Genomic DNA, 25,234 nt, shown 5'->3' with positions numbered 1-25,234 from the left:
CAGTGTGGTTCAACTGAATTATCTGCTTAGGGTCTCACAAAGCCTAAATCAAGGTGTTAGAAGTGACATGCTTCCTTCTGGAGGCTCAGAGGATGAATGCGGTTTATTAGGTCACTGCCAGGATTTAGTTCATGCTTTTGTAGGACTGAATCCCTGTTTCCTTGCTGGCTGATAGCTGGAGGTTGTCTCAGCTTCTAGAAGCTGCTCACATTCCTTAATTCATGACATCATTTCTTCATTTTAAAGCCAGCAATGGTGGATCAAGTCCTTCTCATTTTGCACCTCTCTCTGATCTCTTCTCCTTTAACAGGGAGAAAGTTCCCTAATTTTTAGGGCTAATGTAATTAGATTGAGATTAACTGGATAACTGCCCTATCTTAAGGTTGGTGGCATTAATTATATCTGCAAAGTTCCTTTTGCCATGTAATATAACATATTCACACATTTCAGGAATTAGGGCATGGACATTTTTGGCTAGCCATTCTATTTCCCACACTAAGTTATAATTTTTGTCTTTTACATCTATCTTATTTTTTAATTTCACTCATTTTTATGGAGTATACCTCTCAGCATAGATGATGATTGAGTTTACTGATATCCTTATTATGTTCTCACATTTGATTTTTGTCTTGACAGGGAATAGAATTCTAAATTCAAAACAATTTCCCCTTAAAATTTTGATGGCATTGTGGTCTGTCTAATGCTTCTGATAAAAAAATCGAATGCTAATTCAATTATTATTATTTTATAGAAGATCAGATTCTTGTCTCTCAAAGCTTTTAGGCCTATATCTTTTATTTTTGATGTTATGAAATATCTTGTTGATGTGGTGAGATGTGGTTTCTTTTACCATTTATTTTGTTCAGCACTAGGAATACCTATCAATCTGAAGACCTGGGCTACTCTTCAGTTCCTTGAAATTTTTCTTCAATTATTTATTCAGTTCAGTTCAGTTGCTCAGTCATGTCCGACTCTGCCTCTTCTCCAGTTGTTACTGTCTCTTTCCGGAATTCCTATTAGTCATATGATGGACCTACCGAATTAATCTTCCACGTTTTCTTTCTTTCTTTCAATTTTTATATGCTTTTTTTTCTGAATGCTCTGTGTTCTGAAATATTTCAATTACATCATCTCACTAATGTATTAAAATTTTAATTTCTGTAATCATATTTAAGTCTTCTTACTGTCAGGATGTTTCTTTTTCAAAGTATCCCAATCTCCAATACAATATTTTCTTGACTCTTAGAAAGCTTGAGTGAGTGAGTGAAGTCGCTCAGTCGTGTCCAACTCTTTGCGACCCCATGAACTGTAGCCCACCAGGCTCCTCCATCCATGGGATTTTCCAGGCAATACTGGAGTGGGTTGCCATTTCCTTCTCCAGGAGATCTTCCCGACCCAGGTCTCCTGCATTGTAGGCAGACGCTTTACCGTCTGAGCCACCAGGGAAGTCCTTAGAAAGCTTAATATTATTAAATTTATCATGAATTTCTTTTGGTTCCTAAGCTCAGTCTTCGTAGATAGCTGTTTCCTTAGGTTCATCCTTCATACCATTGATTTTCTTCATATCTCTAATGGTTTTTGATTTCTTCATTCACTTTTTAAGAGTGGGGTTCTAAACAGAGGTTAAGAGAGAATAATGAGGAGGGGAGCTTGGAGAAACTGAAGTGCAGTGGTTACCTAGAGTTTTTAAACTTACCTTTTATGTAGCCCTCTTCTCATTTCCACCCGCTACTTTGTAACTCTAAACCTAGCGTCTTGGATTCTGCCAGGCAGATCAACTCTCTCTGAACCATTAGTCACCTCTTGAAAATTCTGAGATGCTACTTCGATGATCTCTGTCATTTGAGAGGTTTCCATACCTCTTTTTGATATTTCAGATATCTTTTTGAAATATCTTGTCTGTAGATGGTACTTCTCCAAGTCACTTCTGTATTAGAAATTAATTTCTCAACGATTGTTTCATTAAGGTTTCAGGAGGAAGGCTAAACAAATAACTAATGCTACTAATCTTCCTAAACCATTTTATTTACTTTTGGCTCTGCTCTGGCTCATCATGGGCCTCCCTGGTGGCTCAGAGGGTACAGCATCTGCCCGCAATGTGGCAGACCTGGGTTTGATTCCCTGGAGAAGGAAATGGCAACCCACTCCAGTACTCTTGCCTGGAAAATTCCCTGGACGGAGGAGCCTGGTAAGCTACAGTCCATGGAATCGCAGAGTCGCACACGACTGAGCAACTTTCTCTTCTGGCTTATCATGGAGCATACATTCACTGACTTTAAACACTTTTAAGATGCTAAGGGTTGTGCTCTCTTCAAAAATTAAGCTAAGAAGCTCTGCATCATGCTTTAAATTTAAAGCACAAGAATAAGCTCTTCAGGAATTTTTAAAACTAACCCATAAATCTGAGTAGGCTGGATGCCTTTTTGTTTTGCGATACAGAGCTTTGCATAATTTTAAAGTCTTGTCTATAGCTTCAGTTTTCTACCTTTTTTGAGTCCTTATTTTTTTTTCCCTGAAAAGTGACTATTTCATTTTAGTGTTAATATTTATTGGCAGAATGAAGTTGTATAAAGTATTTTAATAATTTTTGAAATTCTCTTTTAAACTGTCAACTTTATTAGTGGCAATATTCCCTTTCTTGTTACAATTCCCTAATTCTGTCCATTTTATTGCTATTGCCAAAAACCAATTTATTATTAGATTATGAGACTATTTATCAATTACTTTCACAATTTTCTTCTAAAAACCTATTTTCTTTTCTTGTTGTTTTATCTTTAGTAATTTCTTCTTCCTAATTTCAATTAGTTAACTTTGTTCATTTCTAAAATATTCAGATTAATGTTGGTTTACTTTTATTCTTATTTAATAGTAAAATAACCTTGTTCTATAGTTTGGTCTGTATCTTACCATTTTAATATAGTTTTCCATTGTCATTACTGTCTAGTGTGTAATTGCAGTTTTACTGTCCTTTTAGACTCAAAGGTGATTTATACTCTAAAATTTAGAGTTTTTAGTTCTGTTATTTTTTGGGGGGCTATCCTGTAGCTATAATTCTTAGCTTTACTTCATTATACCATCTCTGACTTTTTGCAACACTCATGGACTGTGACCTGCCAGGCTCCTCTGTCCATGGAAATCTCCAGGCAAGAATACTGGAGTGGGTTGCCATTTCCTACTCCAGGGGATATTCCCCACCAAGGGATCCAACTCAGGTCTCCTGCATTATAGGTGGATGCTTTACTGTCTGAGCTATTATACCATCTTTCAGTTTAGTTCAGTTCAGTCACTCAGTCGTGTCTGATTCTTTGCGACCTCATGGACTGCAGCACACCAGGCCTTCCTGTCCATCACCAGCTCCTGGAGTTTACTCAAACTCATGTCCATTGAGTCGGTGATGCCATCCAACCTTCTCATCCTCTGTCATCCCTTTCTCCTCCTGCCTTCAATCTTTCCCAGCATCAGGGTCTTTTCAAACGAGTCAGTTCTTCACATCAGGTGGCCAAAGTATTGGAGTTTCAGCTTCAGTATCAGTCCTTGCAATGAATATTCAGGACTGATCTCCTTTAGGATGGACTGGTTGGATCTGCTTGCTGTCCAAGGGACTCTCAAGAGTCTTCTCCAACACCACAGTTCAAAAGCACCAATTCTTCGGCTCTCAGCTTTCTTTATAGTCCAACTCTCACATCCATTCATGACTACTGGAAAAACCATAGCCTTGACTAGACAGACGTTTGTTGACAAAGTAATGTCTCTGCTTCTTAATAGGCTGTCTAGGTTGGTCATAACTTTCCTTCCAAGGAGCAAGTGTCTTTTAATTTCATAGCTGCAGTCACCATCTGCAGTGATTTTGGAGCCCAGTAAAATAAAGTCAGCCACTGTTTCCATTGTTTCCCCATCTATTTGCCACAAAGTGATGGGACTAGATGCCATGATCATAGTTTTCTGAATGCTGAGCTTTAAGCCAACTTTTTCACTCTCTTCTTTCACTTTCATCCGAGGCTTTTTAGTTCCTCTTCACTTCCTGCCATAAGGGTTGTGTCATCATTGTATCTGAGGTTATTGATATGTCTTCTGGCAATCTTGATTCCAGCTTGTATTTCATCCAGACCAGTGTTTCTCATGATGTACTCTGCATATAAGTTAAATAAGTCAGGTGACAATATACAGCCTTGACGTACTCCTTTCCTGATTTGGTACCAGTCTGTTGCTTCTTGACCTGCATACAGATTTCTCAGGAGGCAGGTTAGGTGGTCTGGTATTTCCATCTCTTTCAGAATTTTCTACAGTTTGTTGTGATCTGAAAGTCAAAGGCTTTGTCATAGTCAATAAAGTGGAAGTGGATGTTTTTACCATCTTTACTTACCCAAATTTAGCTCATCCTTCTAGGCTTAACATATATGCCATCTTCTTCAAGAAGTCTTTCTTATACCTTCTGTGTTCTCTCTCTTCTCTAAACGTGTACATGTATCTCTTTATATTTATGCCACAGTTTTATATATCAATATCTTCCCTCTTCTGTTACTGGACACCTACTCTCTGGCTATTTCATTCCTTTTTGAGATTTGCAGTTTAGCTCAGTACTTTGTGATTTTTCACAGCAAGATTCCATTTAATGCAACAAATATCTACGGAGCAGAGGCATCAGACATTTACAACGAATCATACATTGTTTTAGGCACTAGGAATAGTGTTAAATGAAGGATATAAGCCTTTTAAGATTAGTAGGAGAGATGAACAGTAAAGATATTAAATGTCCAAGTGAGCTTTAAGAGACTTCGTTTGGTGGTGAAGATAACATCATGAGTATAAGCAGCTTACAGCACTCGAAAATAAAGGACAAAAACGAACAAACCAGTTCAAAGGAGGAATAGGGGAGCAAATGGCCCTTTAGGTACAGCTTCAACCTTAAATAGCCTAATAATCCAACTCAGTGATTATCAAAATATAATCCGCAGTATCTGCTTCAGAATCATTTGAAGTTTGTATAAAAAAATGCAGATTCACACCTACTAGAAATTAGAATGAGTGATATTTAAATCTGCGTTTTAAACACACTCCCCATGTACTCAAACCATCCAAAAATGTACAATACAGTAGAGTCAAGTTTCGCAGACACAGTTCGAAAGCCGCTCCCTCCTTCTAGCCGGAGGAGAGCCTGCGGCGTATCTCATCCCTTCCCTTTCCACCGGGTCTCCGGACACTAGGCCACATGCCACAGCCTTTCTGGTCAGAAGCGTAGCTCGCCACCTCCCACCTGAGTCCTAGCTTCTCTAGGATTGGGGTGGGGCGTGGGGGTGGGGCGGAAAGCAACAGGCCAATCTACAGGGGGAGAGGCGTAGCAGGGGATGCCGGCAGGGAGATCTATTTGATTGACGTGAAATAAGACCAATGAGAGAAGAGGACAAGTGACGCTTTCGCCTCAATGGGCAGGACGTTAGCGATTTCAACCAATCCAGCTCAGGAGTGTCTTGCTTTGTGGGAGGTTTTTGAGACCGCTGAGGGTCGTTGGCGTCTGTCGAACGGCTTGTGGAAGTCTTGCTGCTCTGGGTAGGGGGTTAAAATCGTTCTCGAGAGGAACGTCTCAGTCCGAAGAGAAAATGAGTTTAGCTCTGAGGTCGGTAATGAGGAGACGGCAGATGCACTCCACACCTCGCAGCGGGCCCCAGGGCGGTTGTGTGTGGAAGGGAAACAGCTGGGGGCCGAAGCGAGGAAGGGAATGCAGTTTGGGACGAGGGACGGGATCCTTGGTCAACGTTCCCGGGCCCAGACCCCTCCCCTTGGGGGCCCTGGTGAGCTCTGCACTTTAGCTGAGGCGGTCATTTCTGTCAGGGCACTGGCTTTAGACCGCCAAAAAGCCGGGCTGTGGTAGTCTTGAGGAGGCAGGGAAATATCGCGAGGTTTCAATGCGCGGTGTTTATGCGAGAAACCGGGAAACCAGGCCTTGGAGCATCCCTTGGTTCAGTGCCTTGTCCACGGCTTCCACCTCGGCCGACTTTCTGCTAACATGCGTGCTCAGTCGTTTCAGTCGTGTCAGACTCTTTGTGACCCTATGGGCTGTAGCCCGCCAGGCTCCTCTGGGTGTGGGTTTCTCCAGGCAAGAGTACTGGAGAGGATTGCCCTGCCTTCCTCCAGGTGATCTTGCAAACCTGCGTCTCCTGCATTGCAGGTGTATTCTTTACCCACTGAGCCACCTGGGAAGCCCCCTACTAACATATTTACCCGTAAATTTTGGAAACAACGCAAAACCTCTCCTCTTTCTCCTGGGGCCCTGCAAAAGGGTATAATCAGAGGCCCCTTTTAGTGATTTTAGTTGGTAATCTCTTAGCTTTCCTAAATTTTCTGATTTTACTTTTCATTCATTTCCAACCTCTAACCCACTGTTTGTTGCTCCCTCTCCCAACCACAACTAAAAGTTTTACCTTAAAAGTGTTTATGTAGTTACGCTTCAGTAAAAAGGAAGCGAGTTCTGACGAGGAAATGAGGTCTACTGTCGGTGGGTTGTGAACTTTGGTCTGGTCGGAATCTTGGGAAGAGAATAACCCCCGGAGTTTCCAAGTTTTTGTGAATTCAGGTCTCTTGTGAAAGAAAGAGCTTTATCATAACCTCATTTGGTCATTTTCTAGTCATCTCTTGCCTTTTTAGAGTAGATTTCACAGAATTAAAGAAAAGTCAACTGGTTTTTACATTTTTAAAGTTTATAGAATTCTTGTTTCAAAGCTTGTACAAGTGTTGTAAGCCCCATATGAAAATTTGAAATGCTTATATTGGCACCTCTTAAGGAATACATTTCTAGTTTTTAGAGTAAATTACGTTTTGTACTTTAAGTTTTTTCAGAGTTTGTGACAAACTGTCTAGATGTACATGCTGAGATTCATGAGACAGTTGACTCTTCACCTTATATATAAATAAAATACCACAAATATTAAGTACTTTTTTGGTGTTTGATATTCGTGGTATGCTTACGTTCATTATTTTGGCTGATTTGTTAATATCAATGGGAGAAATTACAAAAAAGTGCCAGTTTAAAATGTGTAGTCTAAAAATACTAGTCTAAACTGTGCCAAAATAGTTTGTAAATTAATTGATGAATTAGATTTTTTGGCAATAATTTTGATAATTCTAAGCACTATGAAAGTAAACCTAATATATAGAGATCAACAATTGTGAATTGAATTCTTATTTTTTAAAACAGTCTGTATTGTAGAATGATGAGAATAAGTATGGGTGTTTGTTTTTTGTTGGGGTTTCTGACAGAACTGTTTCTTTTTCACAGTTCTTGTTTCTTCCACAGTAATATTAGTGGGAATGAATACAAAGCTAGGAAGAGGAAAAGCTAGGTCCTCATTTCTTTTAATAACCTTTTAAAACTGTAAAACTTTTCAGTTTTAGGGAGGTACAAATTTAAAGCAGCTTAGACAATGGATTGAGCAGGGCTTTGATTCATGTAAGGAAATTTTTTATAAAATACTTTTTAGAAGTTTAAAACATTCATTGGCTAATTTTTTTGTTGCATTTTTGGAATTTTATCATTTAGAAGCATATGACAATAGGATTAAAGTGGACTAAATAGACTTTTTTCTTATCATTCCATAGAAATGACCTTGTAGTAGACAAAACAAAGAGGAAAAAAAGAAGAGAACTCTCTGAAGAACAGAAACAAGAAATTAAGGATGCTTTTGAACTATTTGACACAGACAAAGATGAAGCAATAGATTATCATGAATTAAAGGTAATACACTTAAAATATATCTTTTCTATTAAAACATTTTTGTCCACTGATTAAAAATGCATTTCTAAATATTTTAATTGAACTGGTTTTGGAAATGTAAACCATTTTAAACATTTACTGTTAAGCTAAGCTGAGTCACTTCAGTCGTGTCCGACTCTGTGTGACCCCATAGACAGCAGCCCACCAGGCTGCCCCATCCCTGGGATTCTCCAGGCAAGAACACTGGAGTGGGTTGTCATTTCCTTCTCTAATGCATGAAAGTGAAAAGTGAAAGTGAAGTTGCTCAGTTGTGTCCGACTCTTAGCGACCCCATGAACTGTAGCTCACCAGGCTCCTCCATCCATGGGATTTTCCAGGCAAGAGTACTGGAGTGGGGTGCCATTGCCTTCTCCAAAAGTTGAGTAGTACTTGTATCTTTTTAGAAACTCCTTTTCACATGGTAAAATGAATAATATTTTAAATGTAAAAATATATTCCTATAGAGGGGCTTATTTTTCATTCACATAATTAAAATATTTGAAACTGAAGGATTTAAACAGTCTAACCATATTCCTCTTCCTATTGTATGTTTTTTTTTTGTTTTTTTATGACTCATTCATTTCTCAGATTGAGGCAGTGTTATTTGTTTTCTAATTTAAACATGTTAGTAACAGTCTCAACCTATTTTCTCTTATTCAAATGATATAAGTGGTGTCTGATGTTGATGCAGTGCTAATGGGGAAAAATATCAGTTTTAAGTTTTAGAATTTTTTATAAATAATCAAGGGGAAATTGGTGTTTCAGATAGTTTGGATCTTAAACTCAGCACAATGAGTGAGGTAGCATCCTTGTGGCTCTTTAGCTTACTTTCCCTCTGGTTTAGTTACCTAGCTTTGATCAGCTCTTCCTTTATTATGGGCTTCCTTTGTGGCTCAGCTGGTAAAGAATCTGCCTGCAATGCTGGAGACCTGCGTTCGATCCCTGTGTTGGGAATATCCCCTGGAGAAGGGAAAGGCTACTCATTCCAGTATTCTGGCCTAGAGAATGCCATGGACTCTATAGTCCATGGGATTGAAAAGAGTCAGACGGGTCTGAGCAACTTTGACTTCACTTCACTTCCTTTATGAGTTGGATGGGACTGAGCGACTTTGACTTCACTTCACTTCCTTTATAATGTCTCTTCTGTTTGTGGCCATTCTTATTATCTTGGTTTGTGATTTTTTATATCTGGAACTTGGTTTCTCCATTTCCTGTACACTGTCATTAGATTCATCTTTCTAAAATTCTTTCATGTTATTCATTGCTCATAAATACTTAGTGGCTCGTCATTGTACACTAGATAGAGTTCAGGTTTTTTTTATTTGCATTGAATGCCTTCCACACTTTTACTACCACGTACTTTTCTCATTTGCTAACTGCTTTTTTTCTACCTGATCTTTCCCCATTCAGGTAAGGTAAAGTGCTCTGTTCACTGTGTTCAAGCCTATTGTGTATTTCTTTGTGTGTTTTAGTACTAGTCATTCTTTTCTAAATGCCCTTCTACTCCACTTCATCCAACTTGTATCTCTCCAATAAGACTTCTTTAAATAATAACATCCCTTCTTCTTTGTTACTATTAACTAGATCTTTTCTTTTTCTAAGCTCAGGATCGTGACTACTTACTTGATAGCAGTAAGTAGTTGATAACTTACTTGATAGCAGTAAGTAGTTGATAACTTACTTGATAATTAATCATGTTGAGTAATTCTTATTTTAATTTTTTAATCTCTTCTGTTGTATAACTTTTTAGTATTTATGCTACACCTTTTTTTAAAAAATTTGATTGTTAATCCTTTGAGAAAAAAATAACTTGTTAAAATTATCTGCAGTAAAGTCAATACATTGTACAATATATTCTATAAACATTCATTGATTAGTTTGTCATATTAAAAAAGGGATACATAAAAATGAAAAGAAATGCCATTTAATTTTAGTCATGAAGAAAAACTATCACTGTTATTTTAGAGACAAAACATGTGAAAGAATATGCATTATTGATATGTTGTCATCTTTTAAGTTTTAAGAACTGAAGAATTGGAATTCACTTATTTTGTAAAAATTTTTTATAATTTGCTTTTCCCTTTTTATCCAAAAGGTGGCAATGAGAGCCTTGGGGTTTGATGTAAAAAAAGCTGATGTACTGAAGATTCTTAAAGATTATGACAGAGAAGCCACTGGGAAAATAACCTTTGAGGATTTCAATGAAGTTGGTGTGTATTTTTACAATTTTGTAAACACTGTTTTACAAAAGTCTTTGTAATCAACAGTTGTTAGGAAGTTATCTGGGTACTATCAGTATTTTTAAAATTCTATGGGTTATGGAATTTTGTCATTGAACATTGCTATATAATGTACATTATTTTGGGGTTTTTTTTTTTGGGTGCTCTTTCTTTTTTGCTAATTTTCAAAGAAAAGATTCGTAGCTTCACTGTAAATGAGATTTATCATTTTGTCTTTTGTTTTGTTCTGAAGATTTTAACCAAACAACTGTTGTGTTGCTTGTTATGGGAAGATGTCTTTCTACGTAATGGGTACCTATATTATGTGATAAAACTAAGAGTGGTCGAGAAATTATTTTCTTAGAGGAAAAGATAAGATCTGGTGTATTTTTGTTTGGAAAATAAGACCATCCAAATATGTGATTTTCGTTGGCACAGTGGGAGAAGAAGAAATTGGTAGCAGTATCTACCAATCTACCATATCTAAAGATATGGTGTCTTTAGCCATGTATGAAGTACATGCCTTCAGGTTGACAAAGCATATGAGCGGCTCCATAATGTAGAAGACCTTGAGCTCAATGAATAAAGTCATTTCTTTAAAGTTACTGGAGGCGAGAAGATTGTAGTAAGGGTGGCAGTTGCCAGACTGGGAGCAGAAGAAAACATTTTAGAATGACCAGCTAGGTCATAATCTAAGCATATTATTTTTTTTAAATGTCTATTCAAATCCTTTGTTCATTTAAAAAACTATTTATTTATTTGGTTGTGTTGGATCTTAGTTGTGGCATATTGGATTTTTCATTATAGTACACAGACACTCTTATTGTGTTACTTGGGCTGAGTAGTTGCAGTGTGTGGGCTTTATGCTCTGCAGCCTGTGGGATCTTAGTTCTTGGATCAAATGCATGTTCCCAGCATTGCAAGGAAGATTCTTAACCATGGGACCACCAGGGATATCCTTCTAATATCCTAATATTATGTAATAATAATAATATCCTAATCTTAAATATTTAGTTAGTAATAATATCCTAATAATCATAAATAATAATATCCTAAATAATAGTAATATCCTAATCCCAAATATTTAGTTAGTTTTTGATATTCTAAGAATCTAGAAAAATTCAGCTGCACACAGACATGCAAAGAAACCTTTAAGTATTCAACAAGAAGTAATATGAGAAAGAAAAGGAATAGCAATTAGTACATGTGAAAAAAAATAGATTTGTATCGTTAGTAATTTTTTTCAAATCTGAAAATTTGAACCCAAAGCAAGGAAGTGGGAAATTAAAGGAAAAAAATCTAGAAGACAAAAAAAGCACCACAGAGAAGATCTCCAACTTATGAACTAATAGGTGATTATTTGGAAAGGAGCTTGTCCCTTTTTAGAGGATCTTCTTTTTTTTCTCTAATTTGTAGGATTTACTTGAGGAAGAGTGCCATCTTCATTTTCCCAGTATTGAAGCTTTCGGGCTTTATGATTTTAGCAAAAGTTTCAACTAGATTGTTTATAGAAAGAAGGTTCAGGATGCAGTAGGAATGATACTACTAGGAAAGAGCTATAATTCAAGTAAATTTGGTCCAGTGTAGTGGTTTAGCATGGACATTTTGGAATCAGATTCCCTGGGTTTAGATCCTGGTTTTGACACCTGCTAGCTGTGTAACTTGGCCATTTTACTTCTCTCTGCCTCATTTTCAGCTATAAAATGGGAATGGTTGTACTATCTCATAGGGTTCTTAGGAATAAATAAGTTAAAAACATGTGAAGTGTTTAACAAAAGAGCCTTATTTATATATAGTAAGTATAGTATATAGTAAGTTCAATTACTATAGTATAAAGTTCAGTTACTATATAGAATATAGTAAGTATATAGTAAGTTCAATTGAAAGTGAAACTCACTAAGTTCTGTCTGACTCTTTGAGACCCCATGGACTATAGAGTCCATGGAATTCTCCAGGCCAGGAGAGAACTAAGGAGGAGGTAGCCTTTTCCTTCTCTAGGGGATCTTCCCAACCCAGGGATCGAGCCCAGGTCTCCCACATTGCAGGCAGATTCTTCACCAGCTGTGCCAATTAAGTGTTTGTTATTACTTGAAAAATTAGTCTTTGTTTTAATGGCTTGAAAATATCATATATGTGTATTGTTGAAGCATAAAAAGTATTCTACTGCATATATTTATATTTTTCTCATTACCTTTTCCTGTGTATGTTGACACTCAGTTGTGTCTTACTCTTTGTGACCCCATGTACTGTAGCCCGCTAGACTCCTCTGTCCAAGGGCTTCTCTTGGCAAGAATAGTGGAGTGGGGTGCCATTTCCTCTTTTAGGGGATCTTCCCAACCCAGGGATTGAACTGGCGTCTCTTGTGTCTCCTGCATTGGCAGGAGAATTCTTTACCACTAGCGCCACCTGGTTGTAGGTTATTTTAAGCACTATATAATTGTCTCTAATACTTTTATAAAACACATTATTTCATCTTAAGTGGATACAGTTTTAAAATTTTGATTTTATTAGCAGTTGAAGCCAGAGTCCTTTGTCATCTCTACCTTTCCTGATCCTCCATCTCTTCTGTGTTTCTAATAGAGCAGAAATACTGGGTTCCTTCTAGAATAAATGTTCATGAATAAACTTCATCCTGACTTTCAAAGATCAACCTTTTCACAGGCTCAGCACATACTTCAGCTATCCTCAGGTCACTTATTAAGAATATCAACTGTCAGATAAAATTTTATTACTGTTTGGGAATAGTTAAGAACCATGTTTTCTCTCCATTTTTTGATTATTTTAAAATAATGACTGACCACAGATGACTATATGTTTTATGTGCTGTGCTGTGCTTAGTTGCTCAGTCGTATCTGACTCTTTATGACCTCCTGGAGTATAGCCCACCAGGCTCCTCTGTCTATGGGGATTCTCCAGGCAACCCACATGCCCTCCTCCAGGGGATCTTCCCACCCCAGGGATCGAACCCAGTTTGGGACAAATTACTCTGAATCAGAATAGACCCAGGAATTGAACCAGGGTCTCCTGCATTGCAGGCAGATTCTTCACTAACTGAGCTATCAGGGAAGCCCAGCCCCCTGCTCTAGAGAATAGGAAAGCTAGGATTGGGCTAGCTAGGTAAAGTCTTATATGACATAGAGTTTGGCCTTTAGTCAGCAGAGGATCTTTGCCAGTTTTTTAAAGAGGAGATATGTTTTTAGAGAGGTAACTCTGTTGAGATTATTAAAGATTATGTTACAGGGAAGAGAGATTGTCAATAGAAGATACAGTTGTCCCTCTGTCCCTGGGTTCCACATGCATGGATTCAACCAACTGTGGGTTGAAAATATTAGGGAAAAAATGCCAGAAAGTTCCAAAGAGCTAAACTTACATTTGCTGAATACTTGGCAATTTTTTGCATACATTTACATTGTATTTGGCTTCCCTGATAGCTCAGTTGAAGAATCCTGCAACAATTCCTGGGTTGGGAAGAGCCACTGAAGAAGGGATAAGCTACCCACTCCAGTATTCTTGGGCTTCCCTTGTGGCTCAGCTGGTAAAGCATCCGCCTGCAATGTGGGAGACCTGGGTTCCATCCCTGGGTTGGAAAGATCGCCTGAAGAAGGGAAAGGCTACCCACTCCAGTCTTCTGGCCTGGACAGTTCCATGGACTATAGCCCGTGGGGTCTCAGAGTCGGATGCGACTTTCACTTCACTTCACTACATTGTATTTACAACTATTTACATAGCATTTACGTTGTATTAGATACTGTAAGTAGTCCAGAGATGATTTAAAGTATACAGGGGCATGTGCATAGATTATATGCAAATACTGTCCATTCCAGATGTTGAAATCTGAGGAGAGTCCTGGAACCAGTCTCCCATGGATACCATAGAAACTGAGGGACAACTGTAATAGACTTTTTGTGCTGAGGGTGGTGAGAGTGAAAAGAAAAGGGATGTAGTTACGAGTGAAAAAGTTAGTAACCTCAGTATTCTAGGATATGACTGCTTGGGTTTAAAGTTTTAATGTGATGTTTTCTAATTTGCTGTATTAAGTGATTTTTTAAAACATATTCAGTGTTTTTGTTTAATTTTTTTAGCAGATGATTTATAAACCTCCCCAGCTCTTCCTTTAAGTTAGTCTTGACAATTTTTCTTTGTAAACTACTTACAGAGAAACTTTGGTCAAGAATGGAATGAAATCGCAAAACAAAAAACCCATGAAACAAAACTCAATCTCTGCTGCTTTTAAAAAGCCAACACTTCACCAATTATACTCAAACAAAACACAGAACTGGAGAAGGCAATGGCACCCCACTCCAGTACTCTTGCCTGGAAAATTGCATGGACGGAGGAGCCTGGTGGGCTGCAGTCCATGGGGTCGCTAAGAGTCAGACACGACTGGGCGACTTCACTTTCACTTTTCACTGTCATGCATTGGAGAAGGAAATGGCAAGCCACTCCAGTGTTCTTGCCTGGAGAATCCCAGGGATGGGGGAGCCATAGACGGTGGCTGCTGTCTGTGGGGTTGCACAGAGTCGGACACGACTGAAGTGACTTAGCAGCAAGACACAGAACAAGGTTTGCACTGCGTGTGTCTGCAGCGCTTCCTGGCAGTGGCTCTCCTCCGATGCCAGTGGTGGAGCTGCCCCATGCATCCTGTCTGTCCTCATGCTGGGTCTGGAGGTCTGCTCATCTTCACATTATCCGAAGGCCCCGGCTGGAAGATTCTAAGGTCTTGAAATCCCAGATGGTCATGGCTCTGTCGATGCCGTTAGTGCAAAATTTGCAACAATCTTGGTTGTCCACCTCATAAATAGAGACTTGAATGATGCTGTTCTGGTGCAGTGTCTCCAGGGCCATGTTGCGGTCCTCGGTCATGGCCCGCTTGTCCATGTTGCGTTGGATGTTCTGTTTGGGGATGTCCAGCTTGGCGACGAAGGTCAAGAAGCTGTGATTGTTCTAGTTAAAGAGCATGAGGCAGCAGTCATGGCTAGCAGCCACGATGCTGTTCTCTGAGACAAACGACACACTCAGGAGGGGCAGGAACTCCACCTTCAGAGTTGAGACCTGCATGCTTTTTGAGGTGTTGGCAATGGACACAGTGCTGTTGTGGCTGACCCAGGCCAGGCGGCTGCTGCTGGCTGAGAAGCTGACCCCGTGTGCCCTGCCTCCATACTTTGACATCAGCTGACGGCAAGGCATTTTGCCGCCTTAGGGCATACTGGCTGGCTTCTCATCTACTTGTTTAATGTAGGTAGAAAGCACTTTTCATTTGAAGTCACAGGATCCCACTGCCAGCAAAAGGTTTCTGGGATGCCAATCTAAGCTGAGGACCATGGAGCGGGTGGGCTTTTTAATGTGCTTGCTCACCCACCAGTCATTTTCAGACTTGAGGTACCAAACAGAGATGAGTCATGCCCTTCTGCCCATGGCATATCTGTTCTCACTTGATGAAAGTGGCTGCAGGGTTAATTCTCAGGATCACCAGGGTTAGCTTCCAGACACCATCTTTTTGACTCCAGACGTAGGCATTGCGGTGGGCCCTGCAAGTGATGGTGCGGTCACCCTTGGGAGCCCAGTCGGGACCTGTGATGTGTCCGTTGTGCTCCTTGAGTTCCTGAACTTTCACCCACTGGCCCCCATTCTTCTTATAGATGTGGACTTTGTGATTATTTGGGCTAAGGGCGCTTTGGGAATGATCCGTGTTCTAGGCATGAAAGGTGATTGGCTATAGTAAAAACTGATGCAGGGGCATTGTTCTTAGTGTTTTTGAAGCATAGAAAGCTGGGATCGGGGCCATCTGGATGGGCTCGGAGTGTTGAATTTGCAGTCTCTGGTTAGTGCATGCTCATAGACTCTGGTGGGCATGGGTGGAGGACCCTTAAGTGATTTTCACAATGTATAAGATCTAACTGTTTTGAGTGAGTACATTTCTGATAGTATAATTAAGTCATTTGAAAATAGAGTTACATGGACAGAAATTTGTGAAATAGATTCAACCCACCTTTACTGCCTTTCTCTTGATTTATTTTCATTGAAAAAAAAATATGTTATAATTCTACTTTGTAGAGCAAGAATAGAACATGAAGGCATGGAGGAGAGTCATCATAAAGTTAAAATGCGTTAGCTGTCCAGAATGATGGGTATTTATACTTCCAAAGGAAAGTTGCATTCTAAGGCAAAGTATTGATAAAAGATTCTATAGACACACAAGTCTGAAGTAACTAACACAATTAAAGCACCATTGGGATAGGAATTTATACATCTTGGAACCCCATCTGTTCCCCAGATCACCCTGTTGCTTCTTTAAGTACATTAATATTTTCAGCAAGCTGCTTTTTTGGTTCACCTGTCATGTAAATTATTTAATTGGTGAAGAAAATTTCTTAACACTTTTTTTTTTCCTTGTCCTGCTTTTTTGTTGGGACTAAATTCAAAATAAGTTGAGTATGAGCCATAAAGTTAAGTGTGGTATTTTATTTTGGTGTTATGGCTGTATATATGCCAACTCCTTTTTAACTGAATATTTATGAGCTTTGATGATTTGCATACTTATAGTAATATACTTCAATTAGTTACTTGGAAGACTTTTGTATAAAATTAATGGATAAAAGAAAATTATTGTAGAGGAAAAACTCAGAAAGAGAAAATTATTGAATATATGTGTAGATGATTTAACATTAGCTTGAATAGGTGCTTATTCTAAAGCTCATTCAACCACATATGATGCGGACAGCAGCACAGCAACAGTTTGTGGGGGACTTGAATTGTATTTTTCTTTTGAGTGCATTAAATATTCCAGTGTTTTCTGATTATAAGCCTTTGCAAATTTTTAATGATTCTGTAAACCTCACAGGATGGGATTATTTTTAATGGCACAATGAAAATCATAAATGCCTCTTGTAGTGGTAGATTAACATGTAGAATTACTTCAAAGATTTTTACTTTGATATTTTCAGAATTTTATCTAGTAACTTAAAAAATTTTATACCACAGATTTAAAAAGTTTTGTTATTGTGGCTATTGATTAAAGACTGCGGTTTTATGAAAATATTAAGCTTACTCTTATTATATATTGTTAAATTTAGTATATTAAATAATTGTTACTAGTGAGGCCTGAAATTGCTCACATTTAATTTTAATTTAGCTGTCTGATAGTTACTATCTTGCTGAATAGAACGGATTTGACTTTAGAGAGATCTCCTTTCCAGACTTTTTAATTTTTACTATAATCAGATTCTATCCTTTTAGTAACTTCTTCTGAGAAACCAAGGGGTTCTTCTAAGTTATGAAGATACCAGCAGAATTTTCATATACTTTCTGAGACTGTCTTTATCAATGGTAACAGTTAATTTTGTAAATTTGTTAGGGAAATTTGTTTTTAAGTTGTGTTAAATTTGGAGAACAATCAGTATTACTATTAAGTTTAGCCAGCAAACAATTTTTAGTTGGTTTTGATTGTTTTGTTGGTATGTCATCTCTACAAATAGGTTACAAACTCCTAGACTTGTATGCTTGATGTCAGTGGAACCTAGCACAGTTCTTAATAGTAGACCTTAAATAAACATGGTATGAATATAGTTTTTAAAAATTTGCTTCTGTGTAATATAATTATGCTTACTCTTAAAATAGGATATTGTTGTTTGGTCACAAGTTGTGGTTGACTCTTTTGCGACCCCACGGACTGTAACGCACCAGGCTCCTTTGTCTACGAGATTTCCCAGGCAAGAATGCTGTAGTGGGTTGCCATTTCCTTCACTGGGGATCTTCCTGGCCCAGGCTTTAAACCCATGTCTTCTGGTTGTCAGGCAGATCCTTTACCATTGAGCCCCCTGGGAAGCCATATAATAGGATAAATTGTTGATAATGTGAAGGTTAAATTCTAAAATATGGATTTGACTTTTCTGATTTTAGGTTTATCTCAGGGATTTTGTACTTTGGTTTGGCATTTTTATTGCCAAACTAATTTCACAGTTTTAATTCTCATCTAATAATTAGTTGATTTTACAAATGAATGCCTTTGTGACTGTGAAGATTTACTTTTAATCTCTTTTTAACTATAGTGACAGACTGGATATTGGAAAGAGATCCACATGAAGAAATATTAAAGGCATTTAAACTATTTGATGATGATGATTCTGGTAAAATAAGCTTGAGGAATTTGCGACGTGTTGCCAGAGAATTGGGTGAAAACATGAGTGATGAAGAACTTCGGGCTATGATAGAAGAATTTGATAAAGATGGTGATGGAGAAAGTAAGTTTTGAGTAAAACATATATTTCAAATATTCCTACTTGTACACATGAGTAATTTTTTTAAAACCAAATGATTTTCAAGACCCGTTGCAAACTGTCCCTTTATTTAGTGTAAATGTTGTTCATCCTGTAATGGGCTTTTTGCATAAGTATCACACATACTTGGCTTGGAATGAAGCAGACCTTTAAAACCAACTGTACAGGTTATACTATGAGGTTCCACACTTCAAGAAAGTATTTTTCTTTGAGGGTGAAGTATCTCCAAATTTCAGCCACTCAGTAAATTTCATCCTTTAATGCTTTCTTCCTCAACCTTTATGCATGTCTAAGTTTGAGTCTACCCTTCAAATATTTTGAAGTTTTATTTCTTTATTTACTGCTGCTGTCCTAATTCAGGCCCTAATTTCTTTGTTGGAATTTTATAATATAATAGCTTCGTTCATTATCTCCTTGAATGCCTGCTAGTACACAGTTCTTTGTGCTGACTGGTGCTGCCCAATAAGAAGCTGATATTTTCTCTGCTCTCGCTGACTTAGAGTCTCTTGTAGCCTCCTAATTGCCTCCTCTATGCCTCTAAGCTTCTGTTTTCATCCTAATATCATTCTTTTCCTAAAATGCAAGTTTGGTGATGTCATTTTCATATTCAGACACTTATGATTCTTTAGTGCCTATGGAATAAATTCCAAAGCCTTTTATGAGATCTGTCCTACAACAGCCATCTCGTTTTATTTCCCACTGTATTCTTCCTCTTTTTACTCTAACCCTCACCACTTATATAGTATGCATACTTTGACAGAATATACTCCAACCTGTCCTTTTATGCTATGCCTTTCATCATGCTGTTCTTTAATCTAATTGCCAGGTTCTGTCTGCTAAAATGTTAGTCATTATCTCAGGTTCATCTTAAACTCCCCAAAGCCTCCCTCATTGATCTCTATTTGTAAATGATGAGATTTCCACTGAGGGCCCATTTAGCGAAACAATCTTTTTTGACCTTTTATACATTGCCTTCTGTTAGTTATATACATATGTGTCTTTCCAATTATATTGTGAGCCACTAAAGAGCGGTATGGAATCATACAGTGCAAAAAGCCTGAGGCTTTGGAATCATACAGGCCTGGATTTGAATTGAATCTCTACCACTTACTTAGTAGCTGTGTAATTTTGTGCAGGTTGTTACATTTTCTGAGTCTCAGTTTTCCTATTTACAAAAAATCAACTTTAATACCTTTCAAGGTGGTTATGATTATGAAATGAAGATAATTGAACGTGCCTAGCATTAAATGTAAACTTGTTTTCCTTTTTTTTTCTTTTTCATGTTTTTATTCTCTTGAGTTGTCTTGAACGTGATGAGTACTCTGATGTTTGTTGACTTAAGCAGTGAGCCAGGAGTGTGTGTTACAGTAGATATATGTTGCTATAGTACCAACTATTCATTTTTACATGAATATATATATTTATATGTTATATACATATATTTATATAACCTTGGAAATACTGGCATGCTTCAATAAGGAGGTAAGACAGCAGCAACTGGTTGTCAACTCAGGTTTGTAGATTGTCTGTTAGAATTGTGCATTATTATGCTTTCCCATTATATTTATGTGACTGTTATTAAGCATTGTGCAACTTTTCTGGGGCTTTCTGGGTAGCTCAGCGGTAAAGAATCTGCCTGCAATGCAGGAGGCTTGGGTTTGATCCTTGGGTCGGAAAGATCCTCTGGAGGAGGGGATGGCAACCCACTTCAGTATTTTTGCCTGGAGAATCCCATGGTCAGAGAAGCCTGGTGGGCTATAGTCTATAGGGTCGCAAAGAGTTGGACACTACTGAAGTGACTTAGCATGCATGCATACAACTTTTCTATTTTTAGTACTAGCTCTTTGAAGAGAATCAACAAGTTAATTATATTTTAAAACAGAGATGATTGAAACTTGAAAAAATTTAAATGACTTCTTAAGGTCTAACTCTAATATTTGGATTTATAATCCGCTGCCTTCATAGTTAAAAAATGTTTGTGTCTTCCCTAGCTGTTGATTATTACTCTGAGTTAGCTTTAAATGAGTTCCTTTATGTAAAGTACTCTCTTCAGTGGTAGAGAGAATCTTGGTGTGTCTGTTTCATACTCCTGCTACTTATGTGTCAAAAGACCAGAGTTATAAACAGTTTCTTTTACCTGTACTAGGTACAGGATTGCTTCTCTAAATAAAACCGTGGTAGTGATATAAAAAGACTCCGTCCCAAGATATATAAACTAAAACACAATAAATCTTTTTGAAAAACGGTAGCAACATTAAAAAACCCCAAGTGGACCATCTTCTAAATAATAATGAATGTTAACATTGAAAGTGAAGTGAAGTTGGTCAGTCATGTCTGACTCTGCGACCTCATAGACTGTAGCCTGCCAGGCTCCTCTGTCCATTGGATTTTTCCAGGCAAGAATACTGGAGTGGGTTGCCATTTTCTTCTCCAGGGGATATTCCCAACCCAGAGATCAAACCTGGGTCTCCCACATTGCGGGCAGACTCTTTACCATCTGAGTCATCAGGGAATCCCTTTAACATTTATTTAGTACTTAATATATTTTATATTCTGTGCTTATAATGTTACCTTGTGGATTATGTCACTTAATTTTCATAATAGCTTTTTTGAAGTAAATATATTGTTTTACCTATTTATGCTTAGGATAGATGAATATATAGATGGAGAAACTAAAGCTCTGAGAGTTTAATAACCTGTTCAAGGTTATCACAACACAGCAGAGTCCGATTTAAACTCAAATCTCCATAATGACAAAGAATATGCTTTTAACCATAATACTGTATGGCCTCTTATGCTATAAAGTAAAAAATTAGTTTTCTATGTTTATAGAGTTTTTTAAATTACATATTTTTATAGGAAACAATGTGTTAGTAAAATATTCAACTGGCACTTCAGATTAAAATTTGTTATTTCCCCCTGAAGCCAGATAGTCTCTAAGGTAATTAATCTACTTAATTTCCCTGAAATTTTTTAATTTTAATAACATATAATAAGATTTATCCTATAAAATGACTGATGAAAATTTTGTTTGAAAAGGTAGTGTACAAAAATGAAGTGGCATATTTGTTTGATTCAACGTATATTTTATCAAATGCTTATTTTAAGGTAGGTGTTGTCTTCGAATTATTAAATAAAGGAACTTTATTAGTTATAAAACAGATTTAAGATAGGATTTATAGAGAAGGTTATAAAACTAACTTTATTAGTTATAAAACATATTAGATATAAGATAGGATCGATAGAGAAGGTTATAAAAACCAAATGTATGAAGGCATCACTGACCCTCCCAATTGTCTGGAAGTCTCACTGATAACAAAGTGAAGTGAAATGAAGTTGCTCAGTGTGTGAGTGAAGTTGCTCAGTTGTGTCCGATTCTTTGTGACGCCATGAACTGTAGCCTGCCAGGTTCCTCTCTCCATGGAATTGAACAGGCAAGAATACTAGAGTGAGTTGCCATGTCCTTTTCCAGGGGATCTTCCCAACTCAGAGATGGAACCCAGGTCTGTCCTGCAGACAGATTCTTTACTGTCTGAGCCAGCTTTTAAGTTTACTTTTTTGGACTTAAACGTTTTGTTTTTAGATATGAAATTATGGAATAGTTTAAAATACTTTTGAAATGCTCCAGTGTTTTGTTTTAGAACTGCATGATGCTTGATTTGAAATTTGAGTATTGAGATTTTACAAATTGAGAGAAAAAGTTTGAGATTTTTAAGAAAACATATAAGTACTTTGCAGATTTCAAATATTTTAATTATGGCTCTGTTATGCTGTTAAAATGATGTTAGTCAAATCATTCTAAGGCCACTTTCCTTATGTTGTTTTCCTTAAAAATATACTCTTGTTTGCTGTTTTGGTCTAGATGCCTGATTCGAGATTTTTCTAAATCAGGGATTCTTAAATGAAGGTGCATATCAATGAAATTGTTCAAAGTTTTAATATATTCTGATTATGTTTTATAACTAGAGAGGGAAAGGGGTCATAACTGTCATAAGATACTGAAGCGTATTCCTTTAACTGCAAAGGTGAAAGATTAGTACTGCAGTTTATAAAATCATTGAAAGTATTTTGAGTTTTGTATTATAGGTTTTGTATTCTGTTCTACTGTCTGTCATACTGTGTTGTAGATGTTGAATATTGAATGCATGAATTGTTGTTTTTTCACAGGTTCTGAACAACTCATTCTTCTTAATTCCTTATAGCTTTTTTTGGCACTGTTTTTTCTTTATGTTTCAGTTTTGTTTTCTTTTAAACAGAGGCTTTTATGTCTGTAAAAGTTCCAAAAACAAGTTGACATTTTTTTCTATTTTCATCCTTCATAATTCTAATTTACATGTATGATATATTTAAGCTTATTTATTCAGAAAGTGTTTGTTAAATGAACTAGTGGAAAAAGATTATCAAAGAGAGCTTAACCATCTAAGAAATTTAAAATAACAAGCTTTTAAAACTATTTTATTGTGTGTATAAATATTATGATTATGATGGATTTTTTGTAACTTGGATACTATTATGTCCTTTTCCTAGTTAATATTATAGAATATTTATGTTTATTATATTTTATATATTTTTGTATTCATGAAGTTCAATTTAATGTATTCAATTTGCTACAAAGAAGTAGAAGCAAAATACTATGTCTTGGTTTATTAAGAATTTTGTATAATATAAAATTTAAAAATACTTAGTGTAAAATAGTAAAAGTGTTCTCTGAAAAAAATTTGTATTTCTGACTTACATTTTCTTTCTTATCACAGTAAATCAAGAGGAATTCATTGCTATTATGACTGGTGACATTTAAAGAATTACAAGGATAAACACTAAGAATGTTGCAGTTGTCATCTTATATTCTATTTTTGTGCCTGGAGCTGTGTTAAAAAAAAATCTTAGTTTGTTTTTCCAAAAGGACCAAAAATAAGCATCTTATGTATTCATATTTTACTACTGTTAAGTTTCTTATATGAATAGTATTGTTAGTACTCTAATAGTTTAGCTTTGTATTTTATAGTATAGCTTTTATATATAAAGTTAAAACATTGAATCATGTGGTACACATTTTTTGAAGGTTTTTTATTTAGCGTTCGTAGTCACTTTTGTTTTGGTGCATATGTTTTTCAGACTTTCTTTAATAAAATGTTATTTTTTAGTGTATTAAAATTTGGTACATTTTGTTTTATTTTGATTCCAAATGTCTGTTAACTCTCAAGAGTATCTTTCTTAAATCTTTTCTCTTTACACTATTGGTTTCAGAAATAAAAATTGACATACAGATTTTAATATAATAGTACATTTTTCATTACAAGTTTGACATTTGATGTTTCAGTACAAAATGATGACTCAATATAGGCATAATTCCTTTTTCATGAGTCTTTCAGTTTGGAGGGAAAAAGTGTTGTGCATATAGATTCATTTATCCTCATGTATTATGTTCCATAATACTTTTGGTGTCAACGTAAGTTATGACAGTTAAATCTGGATATTTCCATCTTAAACTAATTGAATACAGTTTGAATCATCTAACTTCTTGACAAAGTGAAAGATGTAAATTTTGGAATTTTGATCTCTTAAGATAATTATCACTCAATTAAACGTCACAGTGATGAAAATAGGGAACTGTAAGTCACAGAAATCATGTAAGGCTCTGTTTTACTTGCATAAAGGAACATTCAGTGATTCACCAGAAAACAGTGGCGGCAGGTTTTCCAGGTATTGGTGGGTTCTTCTTCCTTATAGAAGGATATTTTGGGGGAAGACACCTGGTAATGGGAGATAGGTCATAGACAAGTGGAACTTATACCCATCCTTCGCTAATAATCCTGTTCCTGGTGGTAGGAAGAAAGTTTGGTTCAGTGGTGTTTAGGTTCTTGTTTTAAACCTAAAGGACAGTAATAATTTGAGGCACTCTAAATGTGAGCCTCTTAGAATACTATAGAAAGAATTATCCACTAGGAACTTAGCAAAAAATAAATCAGTAAAAAATAATAGTGGTGATCTTTCAGATAATTATCTAGAAAGCAAGTTAACTGTTCACCATATTAAAATTTAATTTTGAATTTGAAATCAATTGCTAATAGTAGTATAGTGTAGGGATCACAAAGAGCCGGACACGACTGAGTGTCCAGTATCTGGAGCAACAAATAGACTGTGAAATTAAAAAAATTGTATCATAATGATGAATATGCCTTCCTTGTCTTAATCACAAAATATGTTGATTTCCAGGAAGTTGAAGAAAAAAGAAAATGCAGAGTAGAGCACAAACATACAGCCAGGCTTGCTAGTCTTCTACCACTGTATTGGAATAGATAACCCAAGGTACTTTTTGTCATGTACAGAGATTCTTCTTAAGTCTTAATATAAATATTTTCTCCTTGGGATGCCAGCATTTTCTTTTGAAACTGTGGCTTGAGGGGAAGAGTGCTCACCTCAGTTCTTTGTTTGTGAAAGCTTTCTCTTATAGAAGGGTATGAATTATTTTTAAGTTTTTTCCAGTGTCAATAACTGTAGAGTCCAAACGCTTATAAAATTAGCTAGTAGAGGGGGCAATAAGAAGACAGGAGTGAATTTGCTTTACAAAAGGAAGTAGAGGTGAGTATTAGTCATTTATTATTATAGTTATATTGATTATGCAATGACATTTCATGATGTAATAAAATAACTTTATTGTTAAACTTAAGCTGGTGCGTTTGCTGCTCTGGTGTCTTGGTAAGCTTTGATTGTGATTTTTCAGCTAAGATCTTTTTTTATATGTAAGCCAACAAAGCCTCGTTTCTTAAGAAGTTATGTGCCTCTCAACAGTTCCTAGATTAGGGTCTGGTGGTAGGTAGTTGTGATGGGAAGGAAATCAGAAATATATTTATTATGCATTTAATATGTGATGCATAATGCTTATTTAATAGTTTATTGCAGGAAATTCATATAGCACTTCTAATGGAACACTTTCAAATTTAGCTGATGTGCCAGTGTTAATGGCCTTGCATTAGCAAACACTATGATGA

The 25,234-nt window shown here is 36.6% G+C and overlaps 1 protein-coding gene and 1 pseudogene across 1 annotated transcript; one reads left to right on the top strand and one right to left on the bottom strand.

Annotated features, from left to right (window-relative positions):
* The first annotated feature begins 5,414 nt into the window (after positions 1 to 5,414).
* CETN3 (centrin 3) lies at positions 5,415 to 24,912 on the top strand. Its single transcript, XM_069590100.1, has 5 exons — positions 5,415 to 5,614; positions 7,594 to 7,729; positions 9,843 to 9,957; positions 18,015 to 18,206; positions 22,997 to 24,912. The coding sequence occupies exons 1-5, from the start codon at positions 5,598 to 5,600 to the stop codon at positions 23,038 to 23,040; spliced, it is 504 nt and encodes a 167-aa protein (XP_069446201.1). The 5' UTR covers positions 5,415 to 5,597; the 3' UTR covers positions 23,041 to 24,912.
* LOC138440501 (actin-related protein 2/3 complex subunit 1A pseudogene) lies at positions 14,647 to 15,721 on the bottom strand (annotated as a pseudogene).
* Positions 24,913 to 25,234: the final 322 nt, after the last annotated feature.

The sequence above is a fragment of the Ovis canadensis genome, chromosome 5 (genome assembly GCF_042477335.2).
Source record: "Ovis canadensis isolate MfBH-ARS-UI-01 breed Bighorn chromosome 5, ARS-UI_OviCan_v2, whole genome shotgun sequence".
NCBI classification, from domain to species: Eukaryota; Metazoa; Chordata; class Mammalia; order Artiodactyla; family Bovidae; genus Ovis; species Ovis canadensis.
Note: the sequence above shows the minus strand (reverse complement) of the source record. Positions and strands in the feature narration are given on the sequence as shown.